General features: G+C 42.3%; 1 protein-coding gene and 1 pseudogene across 1 annotated transcript; one reads left to right on the forward strand and one right to left on the reverse strand.

The window, feature by feature from the left end:
• Positions 1-1,277: 1,277 nt before the first annotated feature.
• On the forward strand, positions 1,278-4,600 carry LOC136527406 (uncharacterized). The gene is made up of 5 exons (XM_066520126.1): positions 1,278-1,721; positions 1,817-2,109; positions 2,221-2,365; positions 3,909-3,994; positions 4,148-4,600. Exons 2-5 carry the CDS (start codon positions 1,849-1,851, stop codon positions 4,268-4,270), a joined length of 615 nt encoding a protein of 204 aa, XP_066376223.1. The 5' UTR covers positions 1,278-1,721; positions 1,817-1,848; the 3' UTR covers positions 4,271-4,600.
• Positions 4,601-6,327: 1,727 nt separating this feature from the next.
• Positions 6,328-13,698, reverse strand: LOC136527401 (protein ALWAYS EARLY 3-like; annotated as a pseudogene).
• Positions 13,699-21,499: the final 7,801 nt, after the last annotated feature.

The following is a 21,499-nucleotide window of genomic DNA, read 5'->3' on the forward strand; positions in this document are numbered from 1 at the left end:
AAATTTTTGAAAAAATTTGTAGAAACCCCATCAGGGCCTGGGGCAGTGTTTGTTTTCATCTCCTTGACTGCTGTTTCCAACTCGGCCACAGTAAATGGTCTAGTTAGCCATTGATTGTCTTCCTCACTCACAAATCTTCTATTACTCCAGAAATCTTCACCTAAATGTATCACAAGATCTTGACCTCCCCCAAACAGATTTCTTGTAGAATTTGGTGATGTACAATTTTAACTCCTCTTTGTCCTCTATGATTCTATCCTCCTCTACAAGATTCCTGATAGTACACTTTCTCTTCCTACCATTTGCAATTGAATGGAAATAGCTTGTGTTAGCATCACCCTTGAGCAGCCAATTTTCTCCTCCTCTTCTTTTCCACAAAAGCTCCTCATCCTCATATATTTTCATTAATTCATCTTCTCTCTCATACCTGTCAGCCCATTCCCTATCAGATAAAGATCTTTCCTCCGCCAGTCTATCCCATTTTTCAATTCTGAGTAACAAATCCTGTTTGTGCTTTTTGTGGTCACTCCCTCAATTCCTGCTCCACCCTTTCATGCTTTTCCTCAGGCTTGAAGAAACAATATTCCAGTGATCCAACACATAGCTCTTCTTCCTCTGAGGCCATTTCTGTATCACCCACTCTTTAAATCCTGCTTGATTGAGCCAAGCATTTTCAAATCTGAAAACTGATGAACTTGTGCTTTCCCCACAGTCAGTCTCCACTAACAGGGGATTATGGTCTGACCCCACCCTTGTCAGAGATTTGGCATTGGCCAAAGGAAACTTCACCTCCCAGTCAGCTGAGATAAAAACTCTATCAAGAACAGCCATAATAGGAGCATTTTGCTTGTTGGTCCAAGTGTACGTCCCCCCATGTCTATGCATCTCTCTCAAACTGACATCACTCACAAATTGGTTAAAGAGGTTCACCAGACTGTTATTTACATTTTCAGTAGATTTCTCAGAACTGTCTCTAACTAAGTTGAAATCTCCTCCCACTATAATAGGCACTTCAACAGATAGAATTAGTTCCATCAGCTCCCTAAGAAACTCAGCTTTCAAATCAACTTGAACCGGGCTACACACATTAATAACTCCCCACTTAAAATCATCATCAATAGATTTCACTACGAAGCACTGGAAAGATCTCCCCTCCTTGTAGTCTAGAACTTCCAGACAGCCATTATTGGCTCCAATCAGCAGACCCCCTGATCTCCCCTCATGATGGGCCCGCGCGGGCTCTCAGGCCTAAAAACTAAAAGGCCGAAACGAGAAGCCTTTAAGCGACCGATTCTGTTCCAGTGGCCTCCATCTCCTCCGTCCTCCAGCTCGCTAGCCCGCCGCCCTCCACCATCTCCGGCAGAGGCCCTCCACCTGTCCTCCATCCCCCGGCCGGGCGCTGTAGATCGGCACCCGCGCGCCTCCCTCTCCCTCCTCTCTCGCTCGAGCGCCGCCAGTCGTGCCCCCGCCTCGTGCTCCCCTCCGGAGGCCGTGCGCGCAGACCTCCTTCCTTGCCGTGGCCGTGCTTCCCTCGTCCTCCGTCCTTGACGTGTCCGAAATCCGGCGAGGGGCACCTGCGGCCGAGATCTGGTGAGAGGGCACTGCGGTGGCGACGGCACGGAGAAGAGCGACTGCCTCGCCGCCCTCGGCCCCGGTCTCGTCGTCTTCCCCGTCGATCCCGCTGCTAGCCAACCTGCGGGCGAGAATCGCACAGCCAAACGGTTAGCTTCCTTCCGCTTTGCTTCTTTGAAAATCAGCTTACCAAGAAATCTTAGCTTGCAATTGAAGCGTGGGGGAACTAAGCTGTTCCAAACAGGTCCTTAGCATCATCCTGCAGCGAAGCGAGCCATGGAGACGACCACCGCCGCGCCGGGTCTCGCCGTCGCAGCAACCGATCCCATCCGCTCCTTCCTCTTGACCGCCGCCGCCTCCGTCGACCTGGCTGCCGATCTTCGGGACCTCGCCTCCGACCTCATCTCGGACCCCGCCGTCTCCTACCGCGCTCTGCGCACCATCTGGTGCGCCACCCCGCCAGACACCCGCCCGCAGCTCCGCGACCTCCTCCAGGGCGCTGAGTTCGTGCTGCCTAGCCCTAAGCCTCGTGAGAAGGTTCTCTCTCTGTGTCCTTGGTGGCACTGTCTGCCTCGGTCTGTGTGGACCGGCAAATGGTTGGGGTTTTGATTCTGATTCGGCTTGGTCTGCCGTGCGGTTCGTTTGCAGAGCGATCAGCTCAAGGCTAGGCTGGAGAAGCTCCGGGAGATACAGGAGAGGAAGGAGTACGCCGAGCTTGTCAGGGACGTCGCGCCGCCCAGCAAGGACGACGCTCCTGAGCCCTTCTCATCCTACAAGGATCAGATAGGATTCGGTACCTACCCAACTGCCCTATGTTCAAATTGCTCTGTGCAGCCTGTGTGGTAGCCTATTTGGCGCAAAAGCATTTTGGTTATGTACTATATAATGTCTAGAGTCTGAGGTTTGATGGATCTATTTTAATTTGTGCACCATGTTTACTTTCTGTTTGTTGTTGGTTTCAGTGTGTACAGTTCCTTTATCTTGTTTGGGAATCCAGGGACGTTAAGGGAAAACAGACTCCTTAAGTTTAAATTAGTGCTGGCGAAACTTGTAATCAAGTTTTCAGGATGGAGTAACCATGCATGCCAATAGTAGTGAAATCATACAAATGTTTCTTCGCTAAATTGTACTACTACACAAACCTGCAATGCGCAATTAAGAATGATTGCTATAACGCAAGAATTGTACCTTTTCGAATTCAGAACTTTTTAACTCCAAGAAGTTTAGTTAGTACTGGGCTTGTGTGGTAGTGTCAGTAAGCACGAGTGGGATCAAACATTTCTGTGCCTATTTGCGATGGGATTAGAGTTCTACAATAAATCCCTCATTTTATCTTTAACCATAGCTTAGCAAAAATGGTTTAAGTTTTTTTGTAAACATGTGAAAATTTGGGGGTTTATGGGTCTTCAGAAATTCCCAAAAATAAGTTGAAACATGTATGCTGTATTTGGGTTTGAGCTTGTTTTTGGTGCAACTAATCGAGCATTTTGGTTATCCACAATGTAATTGAGTGAGGCTGAACCGCTAAAGCTTGTTGGATCTACTTTAATTTCTGCACTTCCTTTATTTTTTTTCTAATTGTGGTTATGATGGGAACTGTAATTCCTTTAGCTTTGCTAATGGAACCCTAGGGTGTTATGCAAAAAGGGACTTTTCAATTAAACAGGTGCATGTGAAACTTGCAATCAAGTATCCAGGAAGTGTTAATAGGGGCAGACCCAGTGCCGGAGGCTCCCGCATGAGTGGGGTCTGGGGAAGGGAAAAACCGAGGCAAGCCTTCCCCCCGCAAAATCTGCGGAGAGGCTGCTTCTCACCACTGCACTAGGCCTGCCCTTCGAAGTGTTAATGGACTAGTGGTAAATAAAAGACTACAAAATTTGTACAATTATGCATGCCATTGGTAATGAAATCATGTAAATACTCTCTTGACTGAAATTTACTACTACACAAACCACAATCAAATTGTGGAAATAGTTTGTCACTTAAAGTTAATGGTGGCATTTTTCATCTAAATGCTTTGCATTTCTAGAATCACTCTTCATGTAACCATAATCATCAGTCACTTTCATTGGGGTGATTTTCTATCCGATTCCGCTTTGCATCTTTTTAAGTACAATGATATCAGTTGATCCTCTGTTTTGGTTATATCAATCCAATGTATCATCAATAATAAATCCATATGCCCTAAAAATCTAAAATAGAGGCAAACTTTTTCCTACAAGTACATTTATCCTCTTAGGATGCCACAGTCTATATCTGAGCTTAGGCTGCTAGGATTTTCTTGTATGTCTTGTATGGTTTTCAATGTTCAGTTGACTTCTCATCTTCTTTTTCAGGTCTGCATGTCGTGGTTATTATGTTCACAGGTTATTTGGTAGGATTTGCTATGTTCAAAGCTCTGTTCAACAATAGTGCTGTACTGGTAAGTTTATTAGGGCCATTTCTTGTAGAGGTCTAGTATCTTGTACATTGAATGGGAAAGGCCAAATATTGCCTTCCTCTGTAGCTGCTAATTTGTTTGTCGTATCCTGGTAAGATTAAACCTCACAGAGTTAACCTTGTCGTGGTTTTTTAGAACGCTGCTGGAGGTATCTTAGGATTAGTTGGTGGCATGCTGGTGGAGACCGTTCTCTTCATCATCAGATCATCGAGTAAAGAGTTGGCCTCCTCTGTTCCAAGATCAAAGAAAGCTCAGTAGACGCTTGAAATGCTATCGTCAGTTAGTGGTGGGAGTGATAAGAGGCCTTAGCTTATGGAAGTCTATGGAGCATTTGTTTGGGTTTAAAAATGCAATTCATCGAATATATTCAATTGACATCCGTTTGAATTTGCATCAAGAAGGAATATGGCAGAGGGATTTGATTTGACTATTTTTAGCTGCCCAGAAGTTTGTATCTCGCCCAGTGACTGGCTCGATGATCATTGAAGAGCATGTACCTACGGAAATGTAAAAAGTAAATACAAGAGGATGGTATGCTTAAGTACCATTGAAGAATATATTGGCTTGAAATTTTGCAGTTAAAGGTAAGTTCTTATTTTTGCATGTGAGGTTTTGTTTGTGTATAAGCATATGGCATCCTAAGATTTTTCTCAGATTTCTTTTTTTTACCATAGTAAATTGAAATGAAAATTTCGTTGGTATTTGCATGGCTGTTCATTTAGCTAGTTCGACATTTGTATAGGATTGAAAAAAGATGACGAATTACCTGAGGAGATACTAGATAAATATGATCATTATTTTTTCATTTCTACATTTTTATTTTGGAAAAAAGGATAAACAAGGAATTGATTTTTGCCCACCTCATGTCTTATCCTCTAGATGTTCTTTATAAAGTAGATCTAACGTCTAGAAATCATCCATCCATATACTCCTATTAAATCTCATCCAAAGTGGAGAATGTTAGCAAAATAGTGTTAGACCCAGAGGAAACAGGGCCAATGCTTAGACCAAGCCTTGTTTGGTAGGGTTTCTCTCCGGCTTCTCCAGAGAAGCCCTATCAAACGGTTTAGGAGGAGTCGTTTGGAGCTCTCTTTTAGTGGAAAAAAGAGGAGCTGGAACTGTTTTGGAGGAGACACAAATCGTGGCTCCTTAAAACGGCTTTAGCTCCTCCTGAGGAGCCCTCCCAAACAAGGCACAAGTCAAGAAGAGCACGCAACATTCCCATCTTGCGCTATGATCAAAGGCGTGCCTAACAATCGATGTTTGTTGTAAGAACATAGACCATAGCAAAGGTTTAGTGATATTGGTGGTTGATTGACAACATAACCATTTGGAATAATAATGTTAGAAAAGTTATACGTTAGTTCGTTGGATAAAAGTTGTACTTGAGCTAGGCTAAGATGAAGATCGAGGAATCAACACCTCAAATGAATATCAAAGTGGAGAAATAGAGATCCTAGAAGACAAGCAAGAAGCTTAAGATATCAAGGAAGAGAAACGTGGACAAAAAGATGTGATAACACTCAGTGAACACCGAATAAGTGCACTGGAGTTTTCCAGTGTGCACCGGACCTCTCCCGTGAAGGCAACAGATAAATGGAGTGAGGCACAGGTCCAAGGCACAATTGGACGTGCGCATCGCATACTTCCAATACCACCGGAGAAAATACTTCCAACGGTTGGCAACGGCTAGTCGACGTGGGAATAGGCACCAAAATTCTCTCCAGTATTCCCACCAAAATTCTCTCCAGTGTGACCATCGGAACTTCCAATGCTCACTGCTTTTGCAAGCCTAGTTTCCAACGGCTAGTTGAGAGTGTTGGAGCTATATATACCCCTCCAATCAGCCATTTGGAGGGTGTTAGAGTTGGTTGAAGGTATAGTTGAGTTGAGGCTCATCCATTAGTGCTCTAGCCACCAAAAGTGCTTAAGGAAAGATTAGACGATTAGCAAAATATGCATAGTGCTTTGGCTAGTTAGAGGCCGCATTAGGCCCTGTTTGGATACTCTAGCTAAACTTTAGCTAGCTAATTTTGCCAGCTATAGTTTAGTTGGCTAAAGTATAGCCAGCTAAAGTTTAGTGGTTGTTTGGATTATTTAGCAAATTGGTGTTTATTTACCATGCTGCCCTTACTTTTTTTTTGTTGAGCCCAGTGTGGACATAGAAAAACAAAGAGGCACTTTTGTCTTTAACCATGCTCCAGCTGGGTTTAGCTGGGGTGGAACAGCTAACCGGATTGTGTACATTTTAGCTTCCAGGTGAGTTTTATCTTTTGACTGACTTGGTTCATGCATGCAGCTCAATAGTCGGTATATGCATATCAAATGCTAGAAATTCATTCTGTTCATGCGAGAGTATATATTTTTTATATATACACAGGTGACAAGAACAATGAGCCATTCACTACAATGAGTCAATGGCATACATCAAAGCTTTCCTACTATTTTACTACTGCCACGCAACAGAACTCGCCAACAAAATTATATAGAAAATTACATAGATCGTACAATGCCATCAGAAGTACTCTTGTTATGTGTTTCTTCACTGTCTACAGAGTATTCAGCCTGCCGGTAAAAACATCAACAAAAGATTTGACTCTGAGATGCTACGCTCAGGAGTATTACATTTTACAGAACAGTCCAAGGACTGGGCAGCATTATATGTAAATACGTAATTACTTTAGCCTGGGTAAGCATTTCACTTTTGAACCTAGGAATTCATTTGGACAGAATAGAACCTCAAGCTGTTCAGCTGGTGTAGTGTCCAGACTATTGGGCTGCTCAGATAATAAGGGAAGTCCATGAATGGTATGATCCCAGTTACCACTTGGTCTATGGTTAGGAGTGTGCTCCATCTCCAGTATGTTGTGCACATCATGAGAAACTTAAGTGCTCCTGTTGTCATCACAAAGATTATCTAGCCAATCTACAGGCATACAATCAGTGTCCTGGAAAAAAAAGTTGAGTTGTGCATGTCATCATGAAAAAAAAAACAGCACCGACCATCATATTGGGATTCTCTAAAAAGGGAAAATGTTGACCCAAAGTCATGATTTGGCATGGATACAAGTAATAATAACTAAAATAAAATGCATGAAAACCCAGCCAAAAGTGCACGAGTCATCACAAGCTAAATTGCATATGAACCATCATATGTACTCCCTTCATCTAAAAGATACATGGTACATATTTGTGATTGGTTTAGATTATAGGGCATATTTCCAAAGTAAAATTTGTGTGTTGTCCCCTAGAAAGTAGAAACTCCTTTCAAATGTCTAGCTTTTACTTTGTATTGCTCAAAACGTTCTCAGAAATGGTAATCATCCTTGCACATTATCAACATTGTAGCTGGACACCAGTACTACAAGGGCTGAATCTAGTTTCTGAGCGGGTTTTTGTTCGGGCATTGCCACTGCATTTCCACAGAAATGATCTTAAAAAAAATATATAGCTGCTTAAAGAATTAGGAAGGTGATTTTGCTGCCTGCGGTGAAAACTGATGATTGAATGCCAAATATGATTAGCTGTCCAATTGCCTGCACAGAGTAACAATCTTATTGGTAACTGCTAAAAATAGCGAATACAGAAGAAATGTACCTTTACTAGGTCAACACCAAGTTCGGGGTTATCAAACTGGATCTTGCAACAATCCGTCTCCACCATCACCACTTTACCATCACAAAGTTCCCTAGAACTTGGGTGACCAAATGAAAATGGCCGAGCTAGGTCCACTGGTAGATAATCTAGTGAACCATCACTTAGTTGAGCATAGTACTTCCTAACTTTTTCTCGATAATCCTCAAGTTGTTTTCTTTCCATCACCAGAAAATTATCAGAAAAGCGTAGGGGCTTGCCACAATAGCTGCAGAAAAAGTTATTTTAGTGTACAACTTAAACAAACAAAATAACAACAAACCTAAGGATTAAAAGAACAAATGCTACAACTTCCATGGTTTGCTAGCTATTACCTTCGTACTATGCTCTACCCAGATCTAGCCAGCCTTGAAATATGCCTCAAATATGGATGATTTAAGTACTTTGCAAACTCTATTGTCCATAAACCAAAGAAAATCAACTGCGCTGTAGAACCACTCATATGTACACCATCTGCGAAGCAATTCAGATGACAAACAGTGCAGCAATTTCCTAGCCTGAAAACAGTCAGATTTAGGGCTCCGTGCAGAGGCTATATAGAAATCTGCAAAGTTGATAATATATAGCATATACTGTACCTGTAAATTATCTGAACTTTCATTGCATGACACATGATTCTTTTTCCTATGCATTTTGTGTTTCATTTTTTTTCTTCTTGGCATACTTATTTCAGGGTTGATTTCCCTTGGCACACTGGAGTATACTTGAGATGAAATATTATTTACAGTTGATTATAGTAAATCTCCTATTCCTCTTGCAGAGTCAGAATTCAGGGTATCCTCAGTGATATTAATAGAATGTGCTACATTTTGTTCTTCAGCAGGCACCTGCAAGAAAGGAAAAGAACGCAAATGAGAATTATCATAAGAGTATCAAAAGAAACTAACACTGTTACAAAGGAGAACACATCAATGTTGACCAATAGTTGTTTCTGTTGTCTAGGGCAGTTGACTAACAGTGTTACTATGTCAAGGGCAGTAGAGGCAGGTTCCTAGGCTATTTCTGTTGTATATAAGGACGTGAATGTAACACAAGGCTAACCCGAGCCATGGAACCGACATGTAATCGGGCCCTTTTGGTATCTTCAATACAATGGCATGCAACTCTCCTGCATGTTTGAGAAAAAAATGTTGACAAATAGTAAAGATGGCTTCAGACAATAAACACATCTAGATAGTGGGCACTGGACATAGTAAATTGATCAAAGTAGATAACCAATCGGTAATAAATAAGCAGTGACTTCCCATGAACATCACCCGAGATTTAATGAAATATTGGGATGCAATTGACACACTAAAGTTCAAAATGCAAAATAACAACATCAAATCGAAGAAAAACTTAGAGGTGGAAATGCTTAACATCAGCACATTCATGCTTAATTAAATTGGCACAAAAATACAGCTCACTATCCAAATTTTATTTTACCTCTGCATCTAATAACTCAGTGTGCTTTTTCTTATTGGCCTTATAAGCGCTGCACTCATCAACTGGCTTCCCATGTTTAGATACATCAACCAGAGAAATCCCTTCATCCTTCCTATCAGTATCAGATAATGTAGTCTCACTTCTAAGTGTACCTGGATCAGTACGTAAGAGAAATATAAGCGTAGGCAATGAGTATTATGATTGGGATAGTATATAATGTGAAAAACGAAATGAAGTAAGAGCTGTAATGGAAGATAACCTGAAGGAAAATTAATCTTGACTTTTGACATCTTATCAGCTGCACTTATCAGACTCTGAAACACATTTAAGATCAACATATCATCTGAAACATAAAAAAATACAGTAGTCAAATATTTACACTGCTTGCTAATAGCAGTACCAAGACTATGAACGAGTACTAATATCAGGTAAAAGCAAAATAAACAAGTAGTTAAAGCCTCTCAACAATCATAGAGCTGGAATCCTATGGTGATGTAGAGCCACTGAGACAACTTGGTGCTAATTGTACTGTAAGTCAATCAAGTAGTAGAAGAAATGAACTTGATAACTGCTCATTATAGGAGGAAAATCTACATGATGGAGGAGTTCTAAGGTTGTTTTTTGTTGACTATCTAACTGCACTATAACAGCTTGGTGCTAGAATTCCATTCTCATTCAAGGGCAGGGTAGATTGCCCTTCTTTTGATTTCTACATATAATTGGGAAAGAGGATTTGAGTCTACCTTATCTTATAGATGGTTGCAGTAGCCACATAATTGGTTCATTGTGTATGGCAATGCCATATTAGAAAGGTTATTTGAACTCATGTAAGTCTGTTCGTGATTTTAGTACCTGAAAGAAACATTCTTTAATGAAAAAAAAAGAAAATTTGATAATACTAACTAAGGGAATGCTTGTGATATGATCTGATGAAAGCTCCTAAAAGCATAGGGTGTAGTTCAGCCTGCTTGCATGACTAAAAAGCTTTTCCCTTAATGATCATGCCCTAGTTAAAGGTCTGATGGGACGTGTGCACAAGCTCAGGCTTTCCTAGTATGTCCTGATCACAGGAAGTGGTTAAGTAGATCTGGTAGGGTGAATTGTATATGATGACAACAGAGTATAAAGTACCACAAAAGAAAATACCTGAAGAAATGTACTCATCAAACATTTGTTCTGCTTTGAGTAATCCAACAGGTTTGTTCCCTTCTCTAACCTCCATTAAGGTTTCATGCCCAGCTGTACTGGTCTGACCCCTGTCCATAATTTGGTCCATTCCTTTTCTTTTCAAAGGTTGCTGATTCTGAAATATATCAGTATCTCCAGTTCCTTTAGTCAAGAAAGTCTGATATTCGACACCTTTAGTTGATTCCATGATTTTGGATCTTCCATGAAGGGAAAACTCATTAATCGAAAAATTAGCACAATCGTTACTAACCCTGTCATTATTCCTTTTTGTAGAGCAGATGGCGTTTTTAAGTTCTGATGTGGCATCATCAGTAGCGCTCCTGTCCGTAGGAGCTAAAACTGGTATCCGAGGGGTACGATTCCCAACAGGATGACTTTGACTGTTCGTAACCAGTTCTGAAAAAACAGTTAAGGCGTTAAAACCACTTAGGAAGCAGATTATCAAATGAAAATGCTTCTCAACTTTTGTTCAACTACTATACTAAGCCATCCTTACCTGGCATTTTCCCTGAATACATAGCCCGAAAAATCAATAAGGAAAAAAAAATGGCAACCATTTTTCATGCAATACTTGCCTCCATAGTATCTATTCTTGAAGGAAGGTGAAAACCCAGAAATTGTCCCTGCATGATAGGAGTCGCGAAGGTGAGGTGCTTCATGTGCTTTATGCTGAGTAGCTTCTCCACATTTCTTTGCCTTCCCAGATGCTCTGTGTGTCTGTTTGTTTGCTCTATGACTTGGGGATAAATCCTACCATTTTAAGCATCACAATTAACACAATGACAATTTTAAAGTCAATGTGATCCATATAGTTTAAACTTTCTGGTAAATATATTAACAAAAAAAGGGAACAAAATAATGTGCTAAGGACTCAACAAGGAAGTTCATATATAGTCTATGGCATCAGAGGAAACCAGTTTTAGGTGCATACATATCAAGATCACTAGTACCTCGGGTAAAAAAAGTGACCACATATTCCAATTGTATGACTGTACTAGGCCTAAACAGTACAGACTGTATTGCAATATCCCAACCTACTACAGATTGGATGTCACTTTTAGGGTTAGGAAAGGCATCATCGTTGGGGTGGAGGACACCGGCGGAGGGACGCGCGCCACCGGGGTCGCGCCCGCCTGAGGATGGGGTCGAAGGGATGAGCGACCTTCGTCGGGGCTCCTCGCCGGGCGTGGGACCTCGCCGCCACCGAGGAATGGGGGAGCAGCGGCCGGCAGGGGACCTCGCGCGGCCATTCATGGGGCTTCTCGCGGTCGGACCTGGGACCTAGGGGCAGAGGCGGTGAGGGGCGGCGGAGCTCGCGCGGAGGGAGGCGTGGCCCGTGAGGAACGCGCCGGCCTCCGGCGGGGCTACAGCCGGCTCGAGCAGGTCCGGCGGAGTAGCGGCAGCCGGCGGGTCGCGGTTTTCTCGCGGTCGCGGATGCGGAAGGGGCGACGGGAGCGGACCGCGGACGCGAGGCGGAATAGAAAAGAGCGGTAATTTTTGGGCTCAAAAGACAGTGAAAACAGTTGTGGAGATGCTTTTGAATTTGTCTACAGTAAAAGGTGCTTTTTGGTAAAAACAGATGTGGCTTTTGGGCCCTTTGTTTAAGCTTTTGGGTTTTGGGGGCAAAAGCCACAACCAAAAGCCCAACCAAACAAGGCCTCAGCAAAATAGTCGGTGCTCATCTTCATTGCTATAAACTCCACACGCTAGCTTCATATCGTATCCATGTTTACATGAACTTAGCATACCAGAAGTAAACAGTCATTACTAGAAGTACATCCTAACCTAAGCTTACCAAAACATTTCGATGACCAGTTACCAATGTAATAAATCCCGTGGCAGTAGCTTGATGTTTTGGAAGAGATAAGAAAGTCTGCCAAAAGAAATAAAACATGTCAACCTACAATGCATTGTAGTTTAGATCCAAATCATCAACACGCATTGAAATATGAACCTCCAGATTAGATCCAAGTTACCTTTAGTTTTGACAAACACAGTAAATGGCGGTAGATGACAAAAGAACAATGATAAACACTTTACAACAAACTAGGATCCAATAACAACAGATTACAGTCCCTACAGACTCACCTGATGCATAGAGTAGAGGGCTTTTACCATGTCTGGTGTTTTATGACCTACCACTGCACTGATCTGCGCATTCAGATTCACCAAACAGCATTTAGAAAGTCCAAAAGACAGTTTTCCCATTATGCCTCGAGAGATGGATAACCCAAACCTTTTTCCAGTCTTCTCCATGTGTATGGTAGGCTTTATAGAACCACATAAGTTCATCCTCGGTCCATGTGGGACCTAAATCTGTGGTTTTCCTCTTCTACAAAATCGAAGCATTTTTATTTCTTTATGAAGATAATATGGTACTACAGTTGAAGGCCAACATGTACAACCTATCGATTGATAATCCTCATGAAACTTCCAAAATAAATGTACTTGCTTTTAATTTATACCTTACTTGAACTATGTGCATCCTCATGCTTCTGTTTATCCTCATATCCTACTATTCTGATCTTCTTAATTTTTAGAGAAACGTTTTCTGAACCCATGGAAACTGCCCTTGATTATAGGCCCAAGAAGTATTGCTGCAAGGGGCAAATACCGGTTCAGTGTATAAAACAGAGTACCAGTATCAAAAGAATATGAATTATATAAGTAGTATAATTCCCTCCGAAATTCAGAAATTTCACATGCTTGATTTAATCTAAGTTAAGATGCAGTGAAAATGGTAAAATGTTTTTAATAAAAAGAAAAGAAAGAAAGATGAAACTCTTTTCAAGAGTCGTTTGCACTGCAGTCATATTTGATAGTTTTTCGACAATAGTCATCTTGATTTCATACTCTGCGCAGATGTAGTGTTCAGGAGCACTGTAGCACCCACACGGCCCAAAGAAACACGGACTGATCTGGTATACACCCTTGTGACCCGATCATCCATGGCAGTGGAAAACCAATTTAAGAAGTGAACACCTCCGCCCTTTATTTTTTAAGCAAATAAGAGAGGAGTGATCCAGAGCATAAATCCATACATAACATGATTCACTCGCATCTCCCGTGCCGTGATCACCATGTAATAACTACACTGATCTCTCATGGATAGGCAGTCGCAGACGCAGCATCCTACTGCATTGCTTGGCCTGCCAGCCTCCATGCCATAACAAGAAGAGAGCAAGGGAATCGGGATTTTTACCTTCTCTATTAGCCGGATGGTCGAATTGGAGTTGGGGCCGTTGGCGGCGGCTTTCTCCCGGAGTGGCGGAACCTACGACAGAATCACGGAACCGTGGCCTGGAGGCTCGGTGGAGTCGGCCGCAGCACTGACACCAGCGAGAGGGTTGATGGCCTGATGGGAAGTGATCAACCGGGCTCGGCGGCCCTAGGCAGGATTGCAGGAAGGAAGGGAGAGATTGCTGCTGCGTGCTGGCGGAAGGAGGCGTGGCGTGGGGTTTAGGAGAGAAGGGGGCAGAGGGCCGAGCCGCCTATTTACGGTCTGGCGAACCAAAATTGCGGTGGTAAAATAATAAAAAAAGTCCACATTATCTCCTTCAACTTTTGTTGAAGTTTGCTTTTTCTCTCTAAACTCTAAAACTGGTAAGCCACCTCCCTGATCTTTCAAAACCGTTCGCTTTAATAAGTGGTTTTCAAAGACACTTTTGTCTTTTTCTTTTTTATTTATTTTGGTCGAATATTTGAAAAAACATAGTAAATCACAAAAATCATAAAATAGAAAATTCAATTTTATTAGACTCCACATGAGAAGATATATACAGTAAACATATAATATGGTATATTTTAGTATAATTTTTTTGTAACTTTAGATCTATGTTTTCCTATAATTAATTCATAGCCGCAGTTCTATAGTCCAATTGTGGTAAAATTTTTATGGTGGGATAATTATTGTATGCTTGAATTGTAGTAAAAATTTTCATACTCATTGGATCATTTATAACTTAATTATTGATTTATTTAGTTGTATGCTTGTTAAAAAGTATTTATAAATCTATAACTAAGTTATATAAATATATAACTAAATCATGCATAATCCAGTGAATATGAAATTTTTATCACAGTTCAAGCATACAATAATAGCCCATCGTAAAAATTTCACCACAATTGAACCATAGAAACTGTAGCTATGAATTAATTAAAAAAACATAAATCTAAAGCTACAGCAACAAAATTATACTAAAGCATATTATATTATATATTCACTGTGTAGATATACTCATGTGGATTTTAACAAAATTGGATTTTCTATTTTATAATTTTTCTGTGATTTACTATGATTTTTCAAAGATTCAGCCAAAATAAATAAAAAGAAAAAGACAAAACCGTCTTTGAAAAACACTTATAACCGGTCAGAGGAGTAAAACGAATAATTTTAAAAGTTTAGGGAGGTGGTTTACTCGGTTTTAGAGTTTAAAGAGGAAAAGTAGACTTTCGTAAAAGTTGAGGAGGTAATATGGACTTTTTCCGTGGTAAAATAACTACCCAAGAGATGTAATCTGGGGAGGCGGCCCGCGGCCTGCTTGACCATGGTCCTCGTGGGTACATCTGAGCAGAACAGAAACGGCCCGGTCCACGGGCTCAACCTGCTGCACTGAGTGGACATGGCCTAGGTAAGTACGCATAGATGATAGATCTCGTTGTCTAGGTAAAAAAAATATCTCAGCTCGAGTCCGATCTAAAATATTTATTTTATTATTTATTTTACGCTGTAAAATGCAAACCCAAGCCCGGTCAAAAAAAATTAGGACCAGCTCGTCTATTGGGATGGTCGTGTAGGATTTTCTGGGCCTGAAGCAACGAGACTTTTTAGTTCGGTACAAGCCTAACCCAGCCCGCAAAATACTTAGTTATACTCATAGACCATATATTGTCTGGCTGGATCTTTTCGGCCCGGTCTCAGATCCCTAGCTTGTTATAGTTTGTTTTGAAATAAAACAAAAAAACTATTTTACCTCCCTTAACCATGGTCGTGTCTACTTTTATTTTTTTTCCATCAAACTTCAAAGCCAGGAATTTTCTCAAAGTATCTCCTTGCTTTGATTTGAAGTGCTTTTAAAGTTGGTTTCATTCCTTTAGTCAATAAAACTTAATAAATACTTGATACTATGGAAAATATCTCTAAGTTTTAAAAAAAACTAGAGAAATAAAAAATTTAGAGCTCGTGAAAATAGCTCTAGCAGCTTAAAAATATAGATTTAGCTCTAGAAAAATAAGAAAATATCCAGAAAACATAGGAAATTTTCATAACAATATTCAATGTGTAAGCGTGTTTAAAAACTTTCTACAACAAAGATATGATATGCAACATACATTATGTTGAATGCATTCATGTTGGTTGTTTTTCTTGTGCAATGTTTCCAAAACACGTGTAGGCATCCATTAGAAACTTTTGGGAGTTTTCATATTATTTTTTGGAATTTTTTCCATCTTCCTAGAGGTAAATCTAATTCTTGGAAGCTTTTGTAGATATTTTGTGAGCTCTAAATATTTATTTGATTTTTCTATCTCAATCTTTCCCTAGAAATTTATCACGTCCTTAGGAGTTCAAAGGTTTTTTGTGGTTTAAAAACCTTATCAAGTATTTATCAAAAACTTAAACAAAAAAGATAAAGCCACCATCAAAACCACTCTAAACTAAGATAGATAGGTATTTTGAACGGTTTTGGGAGTTTCGGGGTAAGATGTCTTCTTTAAAGTGGGATGGGTAATGGGTACTCGAAACTAAAAACCCAATGGATTTTTACCATATTAGGGTAAATGTATGGGTCGATTTTTCTACCTATAGATTTATTAATGGGCAAAAAGATAGATCCAATGGGTTTGTGGGCGTCGGTCTAGGTTGTAGTACCCAAACCCACAAATGCAGGGGGTTTAAAACTGTACATCATAGCAGAGTAGCTCCAATCAGTTCAGAATACCTTAAATTTCTCAAGTAAATTGGTCCATTTAAACGCGTATATAAGACAGTTTGCCTATCTAAAACTAAACCTGTCTCACTTTTCCCCCCCTACCCCAACCGACCAAACTATGACGGTGGCGACACGCATCTAGATCACACATTTGCACTCGAGCTTGCACGTCGCAGTGTAGCGAAGAGGCTGATACACCTACTGGTTGATATATGTATGTCATTGTTTTTTTTAAACGAATCAGGCAGGAGAGCTGCCGATTATATTAAAAAGAAGATAAGCCCAAAATGGGCACAACGAAATAACAATGGCCAACAACCATGTCGCAAAACAAACTCAAACAAAAGGAAAAGAAAAATAACTCTAGCTGGTCGGATTGGGACATCGACACGAGCCACACTCAACAACTGCCAGTTGGATTGAGACATCAACACGGGCACACCAACTCCAATCAGTTCCCCACGCCGCACCCCCACAGACCAAGAGTAGAGCCGACAAGTAGCCCTCACCGCAAGCGCCATCGTTACCGACGATGTCCCACGCCAACCAGTCGCTGCCATGGAACTAGCCGCCGCAGTCCGCTGCAAGCCATGTAGCTACCACGACTCCCCCACCATGCCATCATCGTCTTCAGGTCACGCACACACGATCGTCGATCTCCCAACCACGGCCATGCGTTGGCAGAAGTCAGAAGAGAAGCCCACCGCACCACACCGAAGAGGCCACCGCCATGCAGGACCCCTCGGCGAAGTACCGCTGCTGCACCTTACACACCAAACGATCGAAACCCCGCACCGGATCCTAGGTCTCCAAGGCAACTCTAGCGTGGGGGCCTCGCCACATCCACCGCCGCACACCACTCCTCGGACACACCACCTTAAAGCGCACGGGGGCCTCGCCACTCCCGCCGCTGGACTCTTCGAGGATCCGGGCTTGCTTCGCCATCGGGGTGACTTGGTATCACTGAGCCGCTCCATTAACTTCACCTTCGTCTAGCCGCCACCAGAATCTCAGTTGCACCACGTTGGTCTTCACCTCACCCGATCGGATTGGGACATCGACACGAGGCTCAACGGAAAAACCTCCGCTCGGTCGGATTGGGTCATCGACACGAGCCTCCACTTTGCTGACATCACCGCGCCGCGCTGCCCACTCGCCACCACCGTACGAACACCTCCACGGCCCCCTTTGCTGCCTTCCTCGCGCCGCGCCGAGCCAGAGCCTCTTGGCCTTCAAGAAGCAGCCAGGTTCCTCCAGCGACGCCACCATGGCGCCACTGGTGTCACTGGCACGCATCCAAGCAAGCCGCTGTCATTGATACATGCACTCTGATGGTTAGTTGTTGTATGGTTGATGAAATGTGATTTCTCATTTATGTTATTTTTATTGTACTATACAATATACATATATGACTATATGGCACTTGTGAATATATACTATACTACTGTTAGTTGACTGGTAGACTCGAGAGGATATAGATCTGTGTCCAAAAATAAATCCGTGACGAGCAATGAGTTTTCTAATAAATTGATTTTATTTTTACGGACATGAATTTGAGTCAGAAAAGCCAAACAAGTTTGTATCCGTTGCCATCTTTGTGCAGCGTGCACCGTGCAGTGCAGGTGAGATAGGGTGGTGGAGCTGCTGGAAAATGGTCCTGGATTTTTTTTAACTGGTCCTAGAAAATTGAAATCTTTTACTATACGAATCCTGCACCAAAACCCGGGCCAGCGGATCGCGCCACGTCGCCCATTTGGCCGCTGACGGTCCGATCCGGCGTATAAACGCTGTCGACCGTCCGATCGTGGTCTTCGCGGGTCTCCTACCCGTGTCGCGAATAATCCCGAACCCACTCAACTCGCCCCCTCCGCCTCAGACTGCTGCGCCACCAGCCACCGCTCCCTTATGCAGCTGCCGCCTCCGTCGTCCCTGCTCCGCCCGAGGCTCAACGATGATCGGGGCTTGCCGCGCCGCCGGGGCGTTCCGCTCTGCCACACGCCACCGGAGGTCCGAGGAGGGCGGCGGCGTGGGGAGCCACGGACAGGCTGCGTCACGCTAGAGCCGCGCGACGGTGAGGCTCCTCGGCCCGCGTAGATGGTTCGTCGTGCCCAGCCCGCCGAGCTGAGGATTCTTCTGACGAAAGCGATATGCCGAACTCCAAGCCTAAGCGATATTAAAGGCAGCGGCTGGCATGCCCTCCTCCTCCCGCCACCATCGCGGCCGTGGTTGGGGCTGTGGGAGCGGCCGCAACAGGAGAAACAGGGAGGACTTGCCGCTGGACACGATCTTGGCCGTCCCCCGCATTTCCACAAGCTCGACCACGTCGAGATACTGATGAGCGCCGGCCAGGCGTGCCGCTCCTGGCGCCGCGCCGTGCGGGACAACCCCTCGCTGCGGCACCGCATCGACATGTGCGGTCACACCGACCTCTTCAACCAGGTCGATCTCCACGGGAAGGCGCAGGGCGCTGTACGCCACGCCTTCCTACTCTTCCTTGGGAGCAGTAAGAATTCGTTCCTCTGGTTGATTTTCCCTGGAAATTGACTGTGACGAGAGCTGCGACCCTGGATAGATTGATTCATTGTTGCCATACAATAGTATTGTAAGATTTTGGGTAGTTTTGTACCACGGGTGGTTCTGATAGTCCTATATGATTGTGGATGGCAGTATCATCGAATGGCAGAGTTAATTTGCTTAAATGTATCTTAAACTCTTATAAACCAAAACACTACTGGCCTATTTTTTCTCATTCGACGGCCCTCCACGTCATCGTTCCCTATCTCATACCACAGTGTTCCACGTCATCAAATGATCTAAACCGTCTGATTTTAGTTGGCAATATCTGCCCCTTCGTTTATCGTCTGACCTCTCCATCCATCTCCCGTGGACCTCCAAGTCAAAGTGGAAGTAATTAACCATGCACTTTCTTTGTCAGTTACTAGACTCCTTAGTTCCTCGCAACAGCAAGCATTTCAATTCAGCCGAGGAGTCCAGAAGCAAGCAATTCATCTCCTCTCCCATGGAACGGTAGCAGCGGCCATTAAGCATGCACTACTCTCTGTGGGAACCCGTTGCCTGATCACATCCAATAACCGGTGATGGCCTATTTATCACCAAGAGCCAAAGAGAATCACATAGGTCCTCAACAAAGGCTGCTAATGTCTGACGTGATCGTCTCCCTTAGTCTCTTCACCGGTCATTTCGAGCGCTCGCCTCATCATCGCACACGTGCAGCCATATTTCAGGGCAGCTGTTCGCATGGTCCTCTGTTCCCAATATATTGATCAGGGCCGTTCTTAATCATATCTCAGAAGTCTCTACGAAGTTGGTCAGTGATGACCTTCTTCTTCATTATCAGGAATTCAGTATATCCACTGCGGTAAGCTTTATGCCTTTATTGAGGTATCCTATCTTTCTTGCATGTACCATCCCTCCGTGGTTCTGTATATGCAGGAAAATGTGAACTATGATTATGTGAATGCTGTGAATACAATCCTATGCACAGTGCAGTAGTACCCAATCTGCAAGCGCGATTGGAGCAAGTTGGAAGTGTTATGCCATTTTCCTTAATTTTTTTCTATTAGATTTATTTTTTCTTATGTAACTTTCTTCTTTATAAGTTTTTTTGAGAAGATGCATGAGCTATAGTACGTTGAAGACTACCTATATCTAAATTTCACATTACATATTCGTCATGCAAATACCCAATATCAATAGAGTACCTACTCAATTATATAATAAAGAAGAAGCAAAGATTCGTTGTAGAATTAGAGTCTTCAAGGACAATGTCAAAATATATGAGACAAAATTCCTACTGTTTACAGTGTTATATTCAACAAATATACAAAATCATCTTAAATGCATGCCTGGAACTGGAAGAATATACTTGATTTTTGTTTATCGATATGTTATGCTAAATGTCAAATTGGCCCTAGAACACTAAGCAAAATAAATCTACCTGTCAATGTCTTTTGGATTCTGCAGGCTATAGTAAAAATTTTCAAGCTAATGCAAACTTTTTCTACTTTACATTTCTGGAAGACTTCTACAGAATAATCTAACTCATTAACCTTTGCATCCTTCACACCGAAATTTCACCTCTAAATACCGCGGCAACGTGCGGGGAATGCATCAACCCTCCCAATTTCCCAACAGTCTCCCAATTTGCTGAAATGTATTTTACCTTCTTTTTTTTCTGCAATAGTCCAGGTGGATTACGTGCCAAATTACTGAATTTATGCAGCCGTATCAAACTACAAGTAGTGACTAGAGACTAATTGACATTTTCCACAATTGAAATTTGTCAGCTAAATCATTTTCAGTTAACCATTCTAAAATATTGAGATGATGATGCTATTTCAGTCGGTGAGCGTCCTCTAAACTACCTTGGTCTATATATTTGCACCCATAAATGTTTTCTCAAATATTGTTGATTGCTGCTATGTAACTCTGTTGAAATAAAAATAGATATGTCATTGCATGTTTTAAATGGAAGACTTATGTTACTTTCATATTTATGAGAACCACAGTAGTATCTCCGGAGCAACTACTCAGTTCTGCTAAGCTAATTCATAATCCTATTCCTCGTTGTCAAGTTTGCACAATTTTTCAGTACCTCTCTTTGCTAGAAAGGCCACAATTTTGTGATTCATGATTGATCAGTGATCACAACATGTGCCACCATAAAAGTACCAGCAATAGAAAAGGCACATCTATTTGGCAGCATAACCAATTTCTGCCATAGCATATCGATCAACATCAGCATCATTGGTGTGAAGACCCGGGTCATTACCACTATAAATAATAACCTAGCCTATGATTTATCACCCAACAGATACAAGATTTGTCGAATAATAAACCATAACAAAGTTGGCAACGGGGAACAGCTAGAGGGTACCAATAATTATTACAATACCATTCTACGCACTTAAGTCTTTAAAAAAGCGCCATGTGTTTGCGCATTATTACAAGCCCGACATATAGAGGTCCAAACTAGATTACTAAGTGAGCGACAAAGACATATAGCCTCTGACATACATAACTGAACTAAGGGGATCATTTATTCATCCCATCCACCATAGGAGGTGACAGCAACTCGACTAGCTTCTTCATAGTCATCCCAATCTGCATAGGCATAGCCATCATCTAGAGACCCTTGTACACATTCTTGAGGATCTTCTAAAGAGGGAGAGTTAACAAGAGTGAGTACAACGTACTCAACAAGCATATAAATATCAATGCAATGTAATCTAGTCATCTCAAAATGATCAATAATATATCATCTTGCTGT

The sequence above is a fragment of the Miscanthus floridulus genome, chromosome 2 (assembly GCF_019320115.1).
Source record: "Miscanthus floridulus cultivar M001 chromosome 2, ASM1932011v1, whole genome shotgun sequence".
Taxonomy (NCBI): domain Eukaryota; kingdom Viridiplantae; phylum Streptophyta; class Magnoliopsida; order Poales; family Poaceae; genus Miscanthus; species Miscanthus floridulus.